The sequence below is a fragment of the Motacilla alba genome, chromosome 7 (genome assembly GCF_015832195.1).
Source record: "Motacilla alba alba isolate MOTALB_02 chromosome 7, Motacilla_alba_V1.0_pri, whole genome shotgun sequence".
NCBI classification, from domain to species: Eukaryota; Metazoa; Chordata; class Aves; order Passeriformes; family Motacillidae; genus Motacilla; species Motacilla alba.
The window spans coordinates 34,934,003-34,952,528 of NC_052022.1; the positions used below are offsets into that span (position 1 = coordinate 34,934,003).

Here is an 18,526-nt window from a genome sequence, read left to right on the forward strand (position 1 = left end):
AATTGGAAACTTCCCTGAGAGAATGATGCCTTCAGTTGTAGCCAGCCCAACTTTTGTAGTGTTACCCACCTTTTCAATCTGCAGTTTAGGACTAGTGACTGGTGAACGTTGTGCTCCATGATGCCACTTCTGCTTATTGTTTTTCTGAGATGCTTTGCTGGAGTTCGGGATGCCTCTGGTGGGTTGGATATGATGAAAGAACATTGTTCTGGTCACATCAGTTTAATCTGAAGGGGTGGAAAACCCCAGCCATCAAAGATCAAGAAAGGTATGTCAGCATTTGCCCTCTACCTCTTGAAACCAGCTGACCTCAAGCTCTGACACGTATTAAACTCAACAACAGTGTGTGAGAGAATTTGAGGGAATACAGCAGTTTCTGTCTTCTTTGCAGTGTTGTGACAATCTTGTGCCAAAACACTGTTCTTTTATTACAATTTGGAGACTTTGACAGTGCCAAAGTACTCGTTATTTCTCAAGAATGTGTCTGCCACGGGAGAGGAATGGCAATCCTGTGTGACAATCTCTGCACAGCGCCAAAACAATAGTTTCACAGGCAGCAGGTCCTCTTGCAGAATTCTATCTTTTCAGGCTACAATGTTAACTGAATTATATAATTCTGTTTCCTCCACTTACATCTGCTCTGATCTTCAGGCTGTATGTCAATGTGTCAATGCTTACCTTTTTGTTTGTTTGTATTTTTGGGGTGGTTTTTTTTGTTAACCTTGCAAGGAAAACTGGTGCCTCTCCTTTCAACCCAACCATCAGCAATTTTCAAAAATTTTGCACTTACTTTTTTTCCCCACCAGATACTTTGAGCAGTTATTTCCACTACTTTACATTAATCCAAGCACTGATTCTGAGTTCCTGTTGCATGTAAAGCCCCTTAACTCAATGGAAATTTAGTACTGGTACCTCTAAGCTTACATTAAAATAAGAAAAAGCAACAGAAATTTTTCTGTCGAGCCCTGCAACTTTATTTCAAACTCCTAGGAGCCGTGATGTGTGTTCTCCACAAATATATGTTGCTCTCCCGAACTTATTCCTCGGAAAACTCTTGCTTTTAATCGTGAATATAGGATCACAGGCGAGTTTGGGTTCTGAAGGGACTTAAGCAATCGGTCCCACAGGACTTAGCTCAGCTCCCAGCTACAAAAAATGTTCCTTCTGCAGAAGAAATTAGTCCTGAAGAAATCAGTCCTCTCTCAGGAGTTTGAAGCAGTTTCCCCCCTCATTTTGTGCCGCTTTTCCTTCCCCTTGAGGAAGGTCGGTGTGTGATTGCCGGAGGGGCCGCGCTGAGGGACGCCCGGGAAGCCTCCGGAGCCTGCCCGCCCTCACCGCCCGCTCCTCACAGCGCCGCTCCCACACGGGCGAGGAGCTTCGCCCGGAGTCACAGGCGCTGAATTACATTAAACTGAATTGAATTAAATTCACTTTAATTCAATTAAACCCGGCTCTCTTCCCGCCGCGGCGCGGGCGCCTCTCCTCGCGAGAGGTCGCCCCCGGCAACGCCGCGGCCATGGCGGAGGAGGCGACGGCCTCTGAGGCGGCCTACAGCCTGCAGAGTATCCTTCTTCCTCCCCAGCCTGTCCCCCTCCATCCTCATCCTCCTGCTGCCCTGGGGGTGCCGGTTGCCCGCCTCAGGGGTCCGTGTCCTCAGCGCTTCTCCTGCCTCAGCCGGGCCGGCCCCGCACCTGCTGGGGGAAGGGGGGTGGGAGGGTTTGGGTGGGGCGAGGGCAGCGTTTGAGAGCACGGGGAAAATGTCAAAAATCCCCCCGGCTTGTTGGTTCTTTTTGTGGGTTGTTGTTCCTGGAGGCTGAAAAGCGGCTGAAGCCTGTCCAGAGACGGGCAGTGGAGCTGGGGAAGGGGCTGGAGCACCGGGAGCGGCTGAGGGAGCTGGGAAGGGGCTCAGCCTGGAGCAGAGGAGGCCCAGCGGGGCCCTTGTGGCTCTGCACAGCTCCTGACAGGAGGGGACAGCCGGGGGCTCGGGCTGTGCCCCCAGGGAACTGCGATGGGACAAGGGGGAATGGCCTCAGTCCGTGCCAGGGGATGTTTAGGTACCAGGAAAAATTTCTTCCTTGAACGGGTGGCCAGGCATTGGAACGGGCTGCCCAGCGAAGCGGTGGCCACAGCAACTCCCCTGGAAGTGTTAAAAAGCCCTGCGTGGATATGGCACTGGAGTGTAGCCACATTTCTCCTCACAGAGAAAAGCAAGGCACAATTCTTTCTGAGGATTTCTGAGATTCACATTCTCTCTGTGAACCTCAGAGAAAGGGAAGGCACGGTTCTTGTCATTTGCTGTGCCTGTGTTTGTGCAAAGGTAGAATGCAATATGGAGATTGCTTATCCAAAGTGAAGGTGTTTTGCTTCCTTGGCCTGTCAGGGCCAAGAGAGTGTGTGTGTATGTGGTGAATGTCGCCTGACAGCCACGAGATTCTGAGCAGTGTGTGCAGGTGTGTGCAGAGTTGAGTGCTTGGCAGGTTCAGTTTTAGATGTATAGAATAATATAGTGTAATAAAGTAATTAATTAGCCTTCTGATATCGATGGAGTCCTCCTCATCATTCTCTCCCCTTCATCGGGACCGAAAATATACGCTGTACTTGAGGACATTTAGAGGTGAACGTGGTGCTATGTTAACAGTTTGCTCTCAGAGGTCTTTTTCAACTCAAGCAATTCTGTGAATACTTGGGGTTTTGGCCCTGCAGAGGCAGTGGGGTCTTGCTCACTGTAAGGTGGTGTTTGCATTCCTGGCTGAAGGTCGGGGTTCCTGAATGCCCCTTGGAAAACTGGGGGAATTGAGTCCTCCAGTGCTGGTGGGGCAGCCTGAGCAGGAGTTACAATACCAGCATGAAAGGCTCTTGTCACCTCTCCTGTGCTAACTATTGGGCACAACATGCAAAATACCTATGGAGGGAGGACAAGGTTTGTTATTAAGACTCCCAGCAACAATCTGCTGCTGGAAAAGGTGCTCCTTTAATTTCCCACTGCAGAATAACTGCTGGGATATTCATGGTTCATGGTTTATAGTGAATATGAGGGTTGTGATACATAACCTAGACATATCTTTGCTGTGGCTTTTACAGCAACCTCCCCCCAATTCTTTCCACATTTTAGTTGTAGCAAATGATGCTGGAAGCTTATGGCTTTTAAATGTGTAATTTTTTGGTCAAATGACCCAAATTCTGCTTTTCTCACTAGGCCAGATGAGCTGCACCTGTTCTCTTTTCTAGGTATGACCTGCAAATCAAGAAGCTCTAATGCTTTTAGAGGCTGAACAATCATACTTTAGACCCTACCATACCTTAGTTTTTCCTGCCTTGCTAGAATTAAGTTGTAAGCCAATATAAAGCAAATTTTAAAAAGTGGAAGAGTGTCCCTTTTGCAGCTCATGCCTCAATTTCTACCTTACTGAATCTGCACAGCTGTTTTCAGTGTGGTGTGCTTAAAAAAAAAAAAAAAAGCTCTGCCTCATCAGATTTAACACATTTAACAGATTTAACACTGTAGAGAAATACAGTGGTTTTTAAAGATAATTTCTCTGTTTTGTAGTGCACCTAGCTATGCTTTTTTGGAAGGAAAGAAAAAAAAAAGGAGGAGAAACCTAGGATATTTTATGTAATATTTTAGTCTGGGCAAATTGTTTGCAGTGACACATTAGTTTGGACCACAGTGGATCACAAGGACAGTCAGGTCAATAGAAAATTGAGGAAAAAAAAATCCCCAGTTTTTAAAAGTTTATTACTTATCAGGGGGTTATGGTGTTCAGCTGTTAGCCTTCCAGATGGATACAATTTATCTGAGTTTTCCTGGTGCTGTGATGCTGCGGTCTTGAATGCAGATGATACTTCTACCTAAGTTTTGTGCTTTTGCATATATACTGTACTGTGAAAATTGGCAAAAGGCCTATTTTAAGGAGAATAGTTCAGATTTGGGCAACACAGTGCAAAGCTGTAAAATTATGTTGGTTTTTTTTCCTTGTTTTCTGTGTTTGAAGTACTGAATTGCCAGCTTTTCTTTTCTTTGGAAGTTAATTCCTGGTTTGTTTACATGGGTCACTTGTAGGCTAACTGATTTCCTAGGGAAGCTGTCAACAGCATCTGCTAAAACCATTTCATTATTCTTTCATGGGCTGTGAGGCTGGTGGATGAAAAGATGTTTATTTGGCTTTTATTTTAGACTATTTGTAGTTATGTTTAATCAAAAGTTTAACTCCAAAGCGTTTCAAGGAACTGTAGATAATTTCCAAATGAATTTTTGAGTTTAGAAAGTTCCTCATCCTTTTATTGTAACAGTCTTGTGATTATTAAAGCATCTGCATCAGCTCTTTTAAGTGGCCCTGTGGTGTTCAGGGTTTGACTTCAGGTGTTCCTCTTTGAACTCACCCATCTGAATTTGCTAAAAAATGGTATTTTCTGAGAGCATGAAGCTATTTCTGCTTAGAAGGCTGCGGAAATTCTAGTGCAAAAAAGACCCCCCTGAAAACTGATGCTTGGCTGACAGCACAGTTGAGCTGCTGTTTTATTTTGTAATAGTGCTTGGCTTCTGAGATCTGACGAGTCAATTTGTAATGGTGTTCAAGCCTGCTGTAAAAAGTTACACCTAAGTTCTGTCTCTGTGCACTGAACTAGGCTTGCTCACCTTGGGGCTGAAGGAAACCTTGGAAGTTGAAAGTCTTGTGTTGAGAAGAACAAGGGTGGGGGTGGTGATAGCAGATTTATAGGTGGTTATTTTTTGGTTTTTTTTTTTTATTAAGTTGGAACTCCTCACATGCACCAGCTGTTCTAGACTTAACTAAACCTGCAGAGATTACCATAATAGATGATGCCAAAGATGACTATCAGTATGAAGAGGTAACTTACTAAGCTGATAATCTTCTGATATATTTTGGTAGCATGTTCATATTTTGTTCTTTTTACTTCATCAGTCACATATACATCCTGGGAGAAATTACACAAATCTCCTTTTATAAAGTGATGAAAGAGAGCATATCTGTTTTTCAAGAGAAGATTCAGTGTTAGTTGGATCGTTGTGTATTACCTTTATTCAAACAATAAATACTTTTTTAAAGGTATAAGAATTTCTATTTAGATAAAACATCTCTTTAGATATTTCAGCTTATTTATAAAAAATATTTCAGTAATAGGATTTCTGTTTACAAATGGCAAAATGGTATTTTAACGGGGAGGGAATTATTTTCAGCAGTTGTAATGGGAGTGGGAGCAGTTTTATTGTGAAAGAAAGGTGTATAAAATGTGTTGATTGCAAACTTCAGGTAATTTCATTTAGGTTACAGCAGATGATGACTTCAGTCTTCCTGAAGATGATGAGGATCTGTCCAAAGCTTTGCAGACTATTCAAGACCAGGCTGAAGATGCCAAAATTATGGTAAGAGTTTCCTAAACAATCTAAGAGTCTCTAATTCAGTTGACATTAGTGGCTTGAAATTTACACACGATAGTTATACTAATTATGAAATATTTTGTAGGAAGGATTGTCTCTTATTTTCTTACAAGCTTATAGGAGTTAACGTATGCCATAGTGCAAAAGACAACTTACACAACTTACATTTTCTGGGTTCCATCTTCCTTTAATTTGTGTTCTGTAAACAACCTGATGTTTCAAACACATGTAGCCAAATCTTTAGCTATTTAAAATATATTAATATTATTGTAATACATCAGTATTTTAGAGTTTGTTCTTTATCTGAGCAGATTAAATGAGAATGTGATCCCTAGCACAGGAAAGAAACTGCATCTGCTTAACACTCACAAAAGGTTGTACTTGAATACTTTGCTAAAAGAAATTTTCTGTATATTGAAAATAAAGAATGGACTGTTACACTATGTTGAATCAAAATATGAATGAAATTATCAATCATCCCACACCATTAGTTTTGACACTCCTTACATTTTCAGTTTGATTTCAAAGCAGTTGTGTAATAGTTCAGAGTTACACAATGGGATGGTTGTATTGCATTTTTCAAATTAGGATCTACCTGAATTTACTTGTTTTTAACAATCTAATGGAAAAGTGGTTTTCCCTGCTGTGTTTCCAATATCACCACTATCTTGTAGCCTCATCAGAAGGGTACAGTCATAGGCTTTGTTTTGCAAAAGTAAATGATTAATAGTGAAAAGATGAAATCAAGTGAATGATACTTAAACTGAAAATGGAGGGAAAATGTGTGTTTTCTTTTGTACTTGTCCTTATCAACAGATCAGTTTTGTACTTTAGATCAAACTCTGAGTGGAAACTGACAATAACAGAGTTTTATGTGTATTAAAACTGAATGTGCTCAATTGAAAATTAAGGGAAAGATTGCTGAAGTGTTTGAGATGGCAAATGCTTAATGCTAAGGGAGCGGTGGAAATTCTTCATGTTCCTTAGGGGTAGCTGAGGTTATGATTGTTTTACTGTGTGAGTTGATGTTAAAATAGGAAGTGAAAAAAGAACATTTTTAACCTATTGATCTTTTGACAGTGCTGTATTTAAATATTCTTTTACCTCTTCATTGATTTGTTGGAGTGGTAGGAACAGTACTCTAATGTCTATCCCAGTTAATCAAACTGAAGAAATTTACTTTTCCTTAAAACCAGCAGATAATTTGTGCTTAAACTTAAATTCTCTTTGATTTTAAGCTTATGCTAAGAGTTGCCTGCCTTCTTCCTGCTTGATTTGTTATTTGGAGGCTTCATTTTTTCTATAATTTTGAAACTGAAGTAGTGTTTTCAGCCTTTGGACAGAAAGACATGAGTGGAGAAATGTTCTAATACACTGGCTAGTTCCCTGACAGCTTTCATAATGATTTACTGGACATTTTGTGAGGCTCACCGACTCGATGGTTTGATATTAGTTCCCTGAAAAAGCCAAGTGCTTCTGGTGACCCAGGTTAGAAGCACTGTTTCCTGTGAATTAATATTGACTCAACATCCCTACTCTGACTAGGAAGCAAATACAAGTCTGTCTTCTTCACATGATAAATAGTTGGCCTATTTTTTAAAATAACTTGTAATCTTGGCTAAAATAAATTAGTTTATGTAATAACCATAACCTGGATGGTAGTTCTAAGTGATTGTGTGTGTGTTTGCTGCTCAACTTGGTTTTTCACTTGTGTATGTAATCCCATATTAAAGTGCAATGCTAGGTGCTCAGATCAGTGATCATCCAAAAAGATTAAAAATTGGACATTTTCCAACTGCAGATATTAAAACTATCCAGAGTTTTTAAGTTGAGTAACATCATTTGTCCGTAAGCACATCTCTATTTATTTTTTTCTGATTTTTGAGACATTTTAAAGTAATATAAATTATTTTTCAACGCAAGCAAAAAATATTCTGCATATAAAAGAAAATATCCAGCTCATAGGGACTGTAGGAAAAGGATGCAAAACTTCTGGAAGGCCACACAGAGATGAAAGCTGGCTGAAAAACTTTCTTCAGAAAAGTTAAGAAGTTAGACTTTCCTTCCAAGTTTTTTTGTCCTCTTAATATCTACAATGATAATGAGAAGTAACATTGACATTCATTAATGTTGCAATTTATGTATGCTTGATTTTCAGTTTGTTTGAACATGTTAAAATCCTTGAATTCCCTTTCTATGTTCTTCTTAAATTTAGTAAGTTTTTGAGAACATCTTACCTTGTTTTCCAGAGAATTTATAAGTTTATTTGGTGTTCATATTTCTTCAGTGGACAGAAATTCTTAGAAGTGCTGTGGAAGTTCCTAAAGTTAAGCTCTTAGAAAATAATTTATTTTACTGATCATATTTACAATCTTTGCACCCGCAATTTTTGGAATATTTTAATTAACACAAAGAAATACTTAACAAAGCAAAGATTTGATTTATTTTGACTCCATGGTCAGGCTCTTTTAATAAGATGGTTTTGTCCATACAACTGCTATAGGATGCCTATTTGCATTTTGTTAATTGATTGTATTTTCCTCATTTTCCAAACAAGCAAATATATACAGTAAAATTCTCGTTGTGCTCTTCTGTTAGTACTCAGCCAAGACATTACAATGAAACTGAAGCAAGTGGTTGGCCTAATATCACTCCCAAAGTCTGGGAAAGTGCTGGGAATCCAGGTCTGCTTTCCTGAGGTCCCGTTGTGATTCTGTGCCTGTTAGACTGAATTCATTTCTCCCTGGATTGTTCCCTGCTCGAGCTTTGCTTCCTGAAATGGTGCTCAGTGCTGGGATCTCACGAATAAATTCTCTTCTGCGCAGCTGAAATGAATTCCTATCAAATTTCCATTTATTAGGGGAATCAAGCTGTGTCTCTTCTTCCAAAGCCTGGCTTTATAGATGTGTTTGGAAAACTACAAGCAACAATATAACACATTTGCCTCACTTGGAGTAAAGAAAGAAGCGAGCCAAGGGATGCAGCTGCATGCCTGCCCATGTACTCTTTGGTTCTTGTGTTGCCACAATTAGAAAATAGACCTGCCTGATGTACTGGAGCTCTAATAATGAAAATATGCTAAATGTTACATTGCACTTGGCATATTGTATTAGTCATAAGGCACTGTTACATGGCCTCCATCAGACATTTACAATCTTTTCTGGTTATATTAGGTAGGTTGGTTGGATTGAAGACAACATTTTCTGTGTTATACAAAATAGCCGAGAGATTTTTCCAGTGTTTTGATTTTATCAAGAGAAATGCCTTTATCTCCAGGTAATTTATGCACTCATGGTGAGAGAGCTGCCACTAAGGGCATGAATAAGCCATAAATGAATGGAGTTATCAGAAATCCCTGGCCTCACAGATTCTTTTATAAATGGTGATGGAAATGATTTGCAGTCCTGGCCTTTAGCATCTCTCGATAAATCTCTCAGTGGGGTTTTCTCAGTTTTGTGGTATTTTTTTTATAATCTCTCACCAAGATGCACGTGCAGTGCAGTAGCTTGTAGTGCATTGTGGAGCAGGTCCATTTTGGCACTGTGCCCACGTGGAGTTCCCAAAAGCCAAGACCCTCATATTTAGGTATGTCAAGTCACTGCAATCCATTTGATATCTGAGTGAAATAAGGCCATCTCTTTGGCTGCTGAGTTGGGGCAGTCTCCCTCATCTCATTGTCTTTTGAATGCTTTTTGTGAGGGAGTAGTCTCAGTCTGGGTCACATTTTCCTTTTTTTCCATACCTCCTTGCAGGTTGAATTCTCTCTGAGAGAGAAACACTAAACTGTGTGCTGGTTGGGGTTGGGTGAAGGGAAGAGATTCACATTGCATCAGAAAGCTGCGAAAGAGTTTTTTTTTTATTTTTTTCTCTTTAGTAGGACTGCTCTGTTCTGTGTTGGTTCTGCTTTTGGCAATGTGCTTGCCCCACTAGCTGGCCCCCTCTGCAGAGCTGACAGTCTGGGTGGCACTGGGGGAGGTGCACATGAAGCCCTGGTGCACCATCTGCCTTCTGCTAACACTTGTAGCAGCGCTGTCTGGCAGCTTCCTGCAGTGCATGTTGAGAGGAAAGGGGTGCTTGATCTTTGTGAGAATTATTCCTAAGGGATCAGTGGATGGAGAGGAGGTTCAGTCTGTCCCTCCACTGCATGCACCATTACAAAAAAGCTCACAAGCCATTCTGCTGGCACCTTGGACAGCTACATTCTTCATTAGATGAGGACTGACTTTTACTCTGCTCAGTGACAAAGGATCAGCCATCAGTTTTAATACTTTCAAGGCTCTACCAGGTGACAGGTTTGGAATACCTGCTTAAATAAGGGGGGTTTGAGTTACTTCTTTATAACCTTTCACAAACCTTGCCATTAGAAGGATTACTGATGACAGTTCTGATCTGTAAAGACAAGGAGAACATTAGGTTGTACTCCAGTAAATCTGTGACTGTAGATGACTTCAGAAATAGAAAGTATGATCATGACGCTTCTCTTTTAAGTTTAACAGCTACCAAAATTTGATTTCAGGATTTTCTGTCGCTTCTGACTTCTGAGAGATCCGTATCAGACCTACCTCAAGCAATGGATGACTTCTTCTGCAATTTCCTGGTCAGAATGGGAATGTCTAGAACCCTTGACTGCTTCCAGACTGAATGGTAAAATAATTTAAGTGACCATGTTGGTTTGGGAATTAGATGGTCAGGATTCAAATCTTTTCGGTGTTTCAGGATATTTTTTCAGAAAACTCTCCTGAGGACAAGTCATTATTAAATATGTGGAGTTTTAACAAACAGATGTATTCTTGGTGAGAATGAGGAACCCTTGTTTAATTAGAATAATCAGAATATTTATTAATTGGTAATTTTTGGTACAGCAGTTAAGAACTATGAATGTTTTTTTGTTTTTTAAGATTTAGTTTATACAGTAATCAGAAAAATAATAAACTCTTGAGCTGTTGCTATTTTCTTGTTCCCAGCTTTTGCAGATTGCTGGGATTTTATCCATACTCTATGCAGAAGTTTAAAGGCGTGTCTTTGTTTAAATACACCACTCTCTTCATGCATCCTGCAGGATGTATACTTTTTTACTTGATTAAAAATTACCTCTTAGGAGTGCTGCAAAACTTTGGAGGAGAGCTGAACAACTTTAGAGCAAAAGATGGCACTTGTCATAAAGTTCTGTTGAAATGCATGAAGTTAGGGTTGCTTTGAACCAGCAGGTTATGTTGGAGAAACTCTGGAAACACCTCTCTTTGATTAACCTTGTTCTCAGTTTCAAACAAGAGAAGTTCAGAGAGGGTTTTTTAGTAAAGTCTCTTGAAATTGTGTAATTTGAAAACTAGAAAAAGTTAGAAACATCTTATTTTTTCACACAAAAACATTAAAGCTTTTAAATTTTCTTAGAAATATTCTCAGGTGTGGAATCTGTGCTCTGGAATTTGCAAGGCTCTGGTCTTACTCATCAATCAGGCATTGCCTTTGGAATTAATAATTATCCGATCTGCTTTTTGATAGCATAACGATGGACTTCAATGATCCTTTGGAGAAGGAGCACGATACTCCTGTATTCTTTCTCAACAAAAGAACTGATATGAGTAGCTGATATTAAGTTTGAAGTCTAATAGTTTTTATGCTAAAAAGATTAATAATACTAGGCAGATATAAATAGTGACCTTTTTATGAAGCTTACAGCTTTCTTTGAAACACTTAGAGTCTGAATTTATATCAATGGCAAAATTCAAATTGCTTTTTAACAGAAAGTGCAGGATTTAACAGGCCCTATCTTGTAAATTCTTAGCTGTACATAGATGTTTTCTCTATTAGTAATACTTTTAATTTCAGTAGCTTTACAAATGAGCTCAGCATGTCGGTATCTAATCTTACTGTATAGAGACTTGCTGCATTAATACCTTATTTCAAAATGTTTCATGTTGGTTTGAAATGGATAATTTACAATATTAATGAAAGTGAGAGCAGATTAGTGTACTCGGGTCCCTCATTATGTATTGGGACGACACTCTTGCTCTCATGCTGTGGTGATCAAGTACTAATGGAATTTAAAATGAGAAATTAATTAACGTAGAGAAAATTTATCAAAAGACTGGCTTTGAAATTATTGTCTGTCTGAGATCTAAAGGTCACTTAAATTGGACCAAATTGTCTGTGTTTATTTTGGAGTTTGGGAAAACAGCATTACTCTACCAAGCTGTATAAAATGCCATGATTTGATTATGGTTTATTTTATGCCAAAACTCTTATTTTTCAATGAAGTAACGAATTATTTTATAACAGTTGTAGTGATTTTTTTTTTAAATTATGTTGGCTGTTTTGCACATAAACTTTTTGTTCCCATTATACTTTAAGGAACTTTACAGGTAGATTATTTTCTGAATATTTAATTTTCCATTAAATTTTCCATTCATTTGTTATACAAGACTTGATAGGACTTCTGTTGTTTATTGAAGATACTGGATTGACAGCTTTTAAGTATGAAGTGCAGAGGCTGATCAGCTGTGAATTCCTGCATCTGCCAGTCTCTCCCTCCCAATCCTGAGAGCCCAGGTCATCCTGAGCTATCAGTTTATTGCAGAGCCTCTGTGCAGCTTGATTCCTTTGAAATCCAGTTTCTAGGAGTTCTGATGTAAAGTGTATAGTAATAATGTATTATTTTCAGTCCGTCTGCACGGAGCTTTGATGACAAAATCATAGTTAACCGTCTGTTCCTCAGGTTTCCAGATTCTTGGTTAATTTTTAATAGTGATTTAAGAATTATAACTCAGTCGTTCTGAAAAGCTTAGTAAAAATACCTGTGTGTTCATGGAACTAATTTGATTTCCATGTGCAATGAAAGAAGTGAGAAGAGCAGCCTTTTGGCAGTCGGCTCAGTAGGGAGGAGGTCTGTGAGATTTACAGGACCAGGCTGATGAAAGATAATGAGATTTCTCGGTGCAGTTTGGTGTGTGGTTTTCCATTTCTGCTACATGCACAAAAACATTCATTTTCAGTCCTGTTCTTACACAAGGGTGGAGTGAATTTATTGGTATTAATTGTGTTTCATGAAAATTGTCTGTCAGAATTTTTAGCTCTGCTGGAGTTTGAGGTGCATCAGTTATCCATGTTTGATGAGTCTTCGTGCAGATACTTGGTAGTTTTCATGACGTGTAGTTAGGGCATTCAGTGCAGAAATACTTTCAGCAAGTGAAGGAGTACAACTCTAGGTACAGTTGTGAATTTCTGCCATGAGGCTGCCCTTATTTGCAATATTTCTGATAGAAATTGTACCTGTGCATCACTCACTGTTTGGAGGAAAGAAAAAAAAAAACCCTAAGCTTCTTTCTTAATGTTAAAGCCTGTTCCTGCAGTAATTTATTAAGAAAATAAAGTGATGATAGAATGAATTTTACTGTGGACATATTCAGATGAATTTTTCAAAAACCTTCCATCTACTGGTGGTGAATGTGACAGCTTAGTTCAGAGGGATGAGCATTCCAAGAAGCATCCTCAGAATGCAAATACGTAGCTGATTGTAGGAAGTCATTTGGACACAGATACTATCATTCACCTTAATTTTTTTGGAGGATGTTAAGTAAAGGGTGCTTTTTTTTAGAAATGCTTTTTGTTTCAGCAGCATGATTATTGATGAATGATATTGATTGCTGTCTTCAGATTTCAGATCTGCTGCTTATATCCAGGTGTAGGAGATAGTGTTTAGTGTGATTTTTATTTCTATTTATTTATTCTGTTTAGTTCTTTTCATACTTCCTTATTACTTGGAAACAAAAAAATGCACAGATTCAAGATATTTGTCACCTGAAAAGGCAAATAATGTTCATGTTGCTCTTTCTAGTGATCTCCCACCCAAAACATCTTCCCAGCAGGGAAGCTGCTGGTGGGGTTATGGTGTTTATCTGATTTAAGTTAGTTACAACTCCATGCAGCCTCTGGTGAGCTGATGCAATGGCTGAGGTCTCACTCTTGTGTCTCTACTGCATTCTTAGGTTTTACTGACATATCACCAAAAGATGGATAGTCCTCAAATAGGATACTGAATGAGTAGATGTTATTGGTGGAGCTGTAGAAATTCCAGGGGGCTACCCAGTATTCCAGGCTGCCTCAGATACTTTTACTTCTTAAAATCCATGTCAGTCTGTGCAGGTATTTAACTAAAGCAACCTTCAGCCTTCTACATCACGGAATCAAGTGTTCTCAGGGGCTGGTAAAATAGGTAAATATTGGTAAATCTATTTAAATAAGGAGAGGGAAAATAAACAGGAAGGAATGAAGGCATTCCCTAGTGAGCTCTGTGTTCCATGTTGAAGATGGTTCGGAATCATTCATCCTCATTATCTGCAGCTTGAGCCCTCAAAAAAAAAAAACCCCCAAAAACAACAAACCCTGATGTATTTGAGCATGTGAGATAAAGAGGACTGTGAGTATATACAAATGCTATTTGAACAAGAATATTTGTTTCTGCCTTTTATTTAAGCTATTTAGAAGAAAGGAAGAAAAGAGTTGTTTAATGTGAAGTGCTGTGTTATGTGTCCTGACTGTTATGAGCAATACACATTTTAGAACGAAAAGCAGTAGAATTTAGCAGTGTGGTGGGGTAGGGAATCCACTGCTGTGAATTCTTAATGATCATAGAAAGTAAATGCTTTAAGATGGTAAATATTGCTGTGATTCTAGTTTAGGTAAATGACAGCATGAGAAGGAAAACATGAGTGAAGTGAGGAAATGGAAACATGCAATAAAATAAGTAAAATAAATCTGTTTCTTTTCTACCAGGTACGAGCGCATAGAGAAAGGTGAGTTATCAGTTGATGAAGCTGGGCTGGTTCCAGACGTGTACACTCGCAACGAGCAACTCGAGACTGAGAATGTGAGCCTGAAGAAAGATCTGGAAAGCTACAGACAGTCTGTCAAGTATGTTATTTGATTTTATTGAAACTCTTATATATGCTAGTAGATGGCCAGGTAAAGTAAACCCAAGTACTTAGTGAAAAATAGTAAGTTCCTGTTTGTTATGCTGGCTACACAGACTTTTGCCTCTAGGTGACATTTATAATTATAGTTCAAGTTTTTCTGAGTTGTTAGAAATGTAAATCTTAGTTTCTTTTATTTGTATTTACTAGGCCAAAAATAATTTTCAGTATCCAGTAATCATAACAAATTACTACAGAGAATCATGAGAGCCTAATAGGTAGAACTAAAAAAATAAATTGTTATGTGCATTTTGTATTACAGTACTATAAATTACAGCTAGCACAAACCTTCGGTGTAGGAAAAAAATCACTATACATTTATTCTTCATTTTTTTAATTACAAAAAATCTATCACTCTGGGCCTAGTGGTAATGGTGTGTCAGTGTAAATTACCATCATTGATTATACTCGTGTGTACATTGTAGCAGTTTATTCTACACGTCTGCAGTACTTCAGTCAAGAGAATTAAAATACTTAGCCTATAAAATGGAGAGGTGTAGTAATGAGCCCTGTGTCGCATGGCCTTTTCTGGAGAATGGTGTGTTTGCACATGTGTGTGTTCATTGAGGATGTACTCTAGGGCCTAATGATGCACTCACTTCAGATTTGCCAGTGTGTGGTTTCAAAACATGGAACTGTAAAGTTGATTCCATCTTTTTGATTTTCCTCAGGGTTGCTCAAGTTGCTAATTTTCATTTAGGTTGTTCCTTTCTATGAAAAAAAACCAAAACTATTCAGATGTTAAATAATCATTGCTGCTGATAATGGTAATTAAATTATTTTCTGATTGTAATGATTTATTACATTTTAAACTAATGAATTAATTTGCCACAGTCAAGTAGTTTAATAAACAGTGGCAACTATCAAGTCAGATACGTGTAGTCTAAATATAATGATGCATTGGGAGACAGACCATAGAGAAAACATTTCCTTTTTTAATCTGCAGCTTCTTTGGACAATGGGTACTCAAAGATTGTGTCTCATATGAGTGGGGGAGAGTAAGAAGCAGTCATGCAGAGTAAAAGAAGGAAGGACGAAATGTGGCCCTCATGAAACTTAACCTTGACAGTAGTAAATTCAGTGAGCTTTATTTTCTTTTTTCCCCTCACCTTTTTTCTTTGAAATAATTGAAATGTGTGAAATTGAGCATTTTTACTGTACTGGGCTACAGTGTTCTTTTATGCCTTTTGGATAAACCCTGGTCCTAATACTCTATACTAAATCCATTTAGTTTAGTGACTGCTAACAGCATTTTTTCTTGTTCATACATTCAGTAACTTGAGTCACTGCCTTTGCTGTGGTGAAGTAAATATTCCAGCAGGATTCAAAATTACCTGGAGGACAACGTGGGTTTTCAGGTTTTCAGAGAGAATGACTCAGAAAGCACAATGCCTGAGAACACAGGAGAAATGCTGATTTGACTGGTTAGAAACCAAGGATTTGTGAGCAAGGAAAGTCGTGTATTTTACTCTGTGGATTACTCAGAAAGCACTGGTTGAGAGCTACAGTGCTGTGAAATGTATTTGAGGAAAGCTTTTAATTACCTGAGCTTGGTACTCTTGACGGCCATCTTGCAGAAAAGGATGTTATTTGGGACTTAGGCAGTATGGGGGCCCAGGATAAATGACTGTAAACCAATTACCTCCTGCTTTAATGTTGTTTAGCAATTGGTGGAAGACATTTAGTGTCTAGAAGCTAACTGTAATTGTATTTTGGGTATTTTAATACAGTATTTACATGATTGCTTGCAAGCAGGGGGGCAAATTGAGTAGATTGCAGGCTGTTGGTTAGATTTCACTGTGGTGTTTCATTATTTAAAGAGAAAATTACAGTTAGCTTCATTTCCTCTCTATCGTGAGCATGTATTTTTTATAGCTTGTGCAATGTCTGAAGGCATCTTGATCTCTCTGCATATATTAAAAGAAATAAATATCAGCATAATCCTTTTACTCCAAAACTAAGAATAGTTATTACCTTAAGGTTTAGATACATTTCTAATCTTTATTTAAAGGTGAATTCTAAAAATCACTGGTGTGATTCATGGTGACAGATCATGGTGACAGAAAGCAAAACTAAATTTACATTGGTCTGCCATGTGACACTAGTTAAAGGGTACCTCAGATGTGCTCCCTTTCTTTAATCTTGAAGGTTGCATTTGAGCCTCAGTTGGTTGTTAAGGGGTGTTGTTATCTGCTGATTGTTTCCCTAATGGAAGCATGGGCTTTCCTCCCAATATGCAGGAAAAAATTGTAAATAACACTGAAAATTGTTAACTGTTGAAAATGAGACTAGTTAATTCTAATTCATCGGGTGGTGTCCGGTCACTTAATATTCTGGTGTAATTTTTCTGAACTGAAAATAGATTGCAGTTTCCTAGCCATGTTAAAAACTCTGCTTATCTGATGATACGAAATCTTTTGAATACCAGATATTTTTGTGTTTTCCTGTGGCCAGACCCTGTCTGTTGCCTGTTTATTTAAACATGTGCAGTCACACAAATGTTGTGGCAGGATAAAGTTGTGTTGGTCATGGGGACTGTGGACTTTGATATTTAAAATCTCTTTAAATGTTTAGGAATTTCTTATGTAGATGGAATCAAAGTTGTATCAAGCTTTTGCCTGAGGTATGTGGTTGAGTTCACAGCATCAGTTAGGAATTGTAAACATTTGCAGGTACCTTTCTTTCCTTTTTGTAAGCGTGCTCACAAATACACACCCAGCTTATAGCCAAAGTAATGGTCAAAATATAAAGTAATTCTGGAAGTCATGTTTATTATTTAGTTAGTGACATTAGCAACAAAATTCCCAGTTCAGCTCCCGTTTCTGTACCAAAAGCTAACTATTCCTGCACGTATTTTTCCACTTACACCATGGGAAAAAAAAAAAAAAAGTGCACACTTTTTGTGTTGTGCACCAAATTTAAATGCAGCTGTTTAATTACATGGTGCATTTAGCATCTTTGCTGCTAAGTGCCATGGAAACTAGATAGAGTAAAAGCCTGAAAGTATATGTTTTCTAAGACTGTCTTTATTTCAATTAAAATTTTAGGGCTATGACTTGCAGCATCTTGTGGAATGTAGTCCCATGTAAATTCAGTGGAATCAGGGCTTGCAACTTGCCTCTGAAAATCCCTACTTGGGTTTGTTGCACCCTGTCCTCTTTTGCTGTTTTAACAGAAGTACTTGCTTGAGAGACGTTTAAATGGAGAGACCTGCAGACTTTGACATATATCTTCCCTAAAAAAAGTGGATATTGGCTTTTCTGTGGCTGTAGAAACATCTTTTATGCTCAGAACAAGCCATCTGCTGAGCTCTGAAGGGGCTGGGTTTGCATTCAAGGTCTTTAAGGCAAGTCAGATTTTGAGTGTGGTGTCGTGAGGGAGTTGTTTCCCAGAACTATCCTGGACCACTGATTCATTTACATCTCAAATGCTGGTAGAAGCCTGAGCAGAATCTTTAACGTGGGCTCAAGTTGCTCTGTTTGCCAGCTCGTGGGTGTGCACACAGCAGGATGTGTCTGTGCCCGGGGCTCCAGGGAGGGGCAGCCCTGCCCGGTGCCAGGGCCCTGCCAGCTTCCACCCAGAGCTGCTGCCAGGAATTCACTGGGCTCTCTCTCCTTCAGCCCGTGCTACAAGCACCGATTCACCTACAAATGTTCGTGTGTCACTATGGCAGTTTGTATAGGTAGCACACAGAGTGCTGGCATGTACAGCAAATATCAATTATTTGTTGTAGTAAGTAATTTATATTTTAAATTTTTAAATATAATGCACTGGCAGTTCCAGATCTTCGTCCTGGACCTCTGATTTTGGCACTCACTTTGATAGTGAGTTTTCCTTTTGGTTTTACCTAATTCTTCAGCTCCGGTTGCAGAGGAAATGAGCTTTATTTCTGCAAGAAGCAAATAGCTAATTTCAGTGCAAGTTAATTTTAAGCTTCCTTTGCAATTAAACAACTCATCTACTAATCTTTCCTGTCAAACCCATATCAGTAAAGGCAAGGAGAAAATGTACTGAATATATGCAGAGTATTTTCTTTTTAAGTTTATGGAGCAGAGCATCTCAGGGTGTCCCATGGCTCAGGTGTGTAGAATGTGCTCAGAGAATAACAGGTTATCAGTATATTTACAATTAATTTTGAAATAGAGTCCTTTTGCTGCCT

General features: G+C 38.8%; 1 protein-coding gene across 2 annotated transcripts in view; it reads left to right on the forward strand.

Moving 5' to 3' along the window:
• Positions 1-1,497: 1,497 nt before the first annotated feature.
• The window catches only part of SPAG16 (sperm associated antigen 16), a 365,639-nt gene continuing 348,610 nt past the window's right edge, over positions 1,498-18,526 (forward strand). For both annotated transcript variants that reach the window (XM_038143348.1, XM_038143349.1), the window contains exons 1-5: positions 1,498-1,562; positions 4,802-4,848; positions 5,285-5,383; positions 9,915-10,042; positions 14,171-14,308. In XM_038143348.1, coding sequence (XP_037999276.1) covers positions 1,517-1,562; positions 4,802-4,848; positions 5,285-5,383; positions 9,915-10,042; positions 14,171-14,308 — 458 coding nt within the window. In that variant the 5' untranslated portion in view covers positions 1,498-1,516. The remainder of the gene's footprint in view (positions 1,563-4,801; positions 4,849-5,284; positions 5,384-9,914; positions 10,043-14,170; positions 14,309-18,526) is intronic.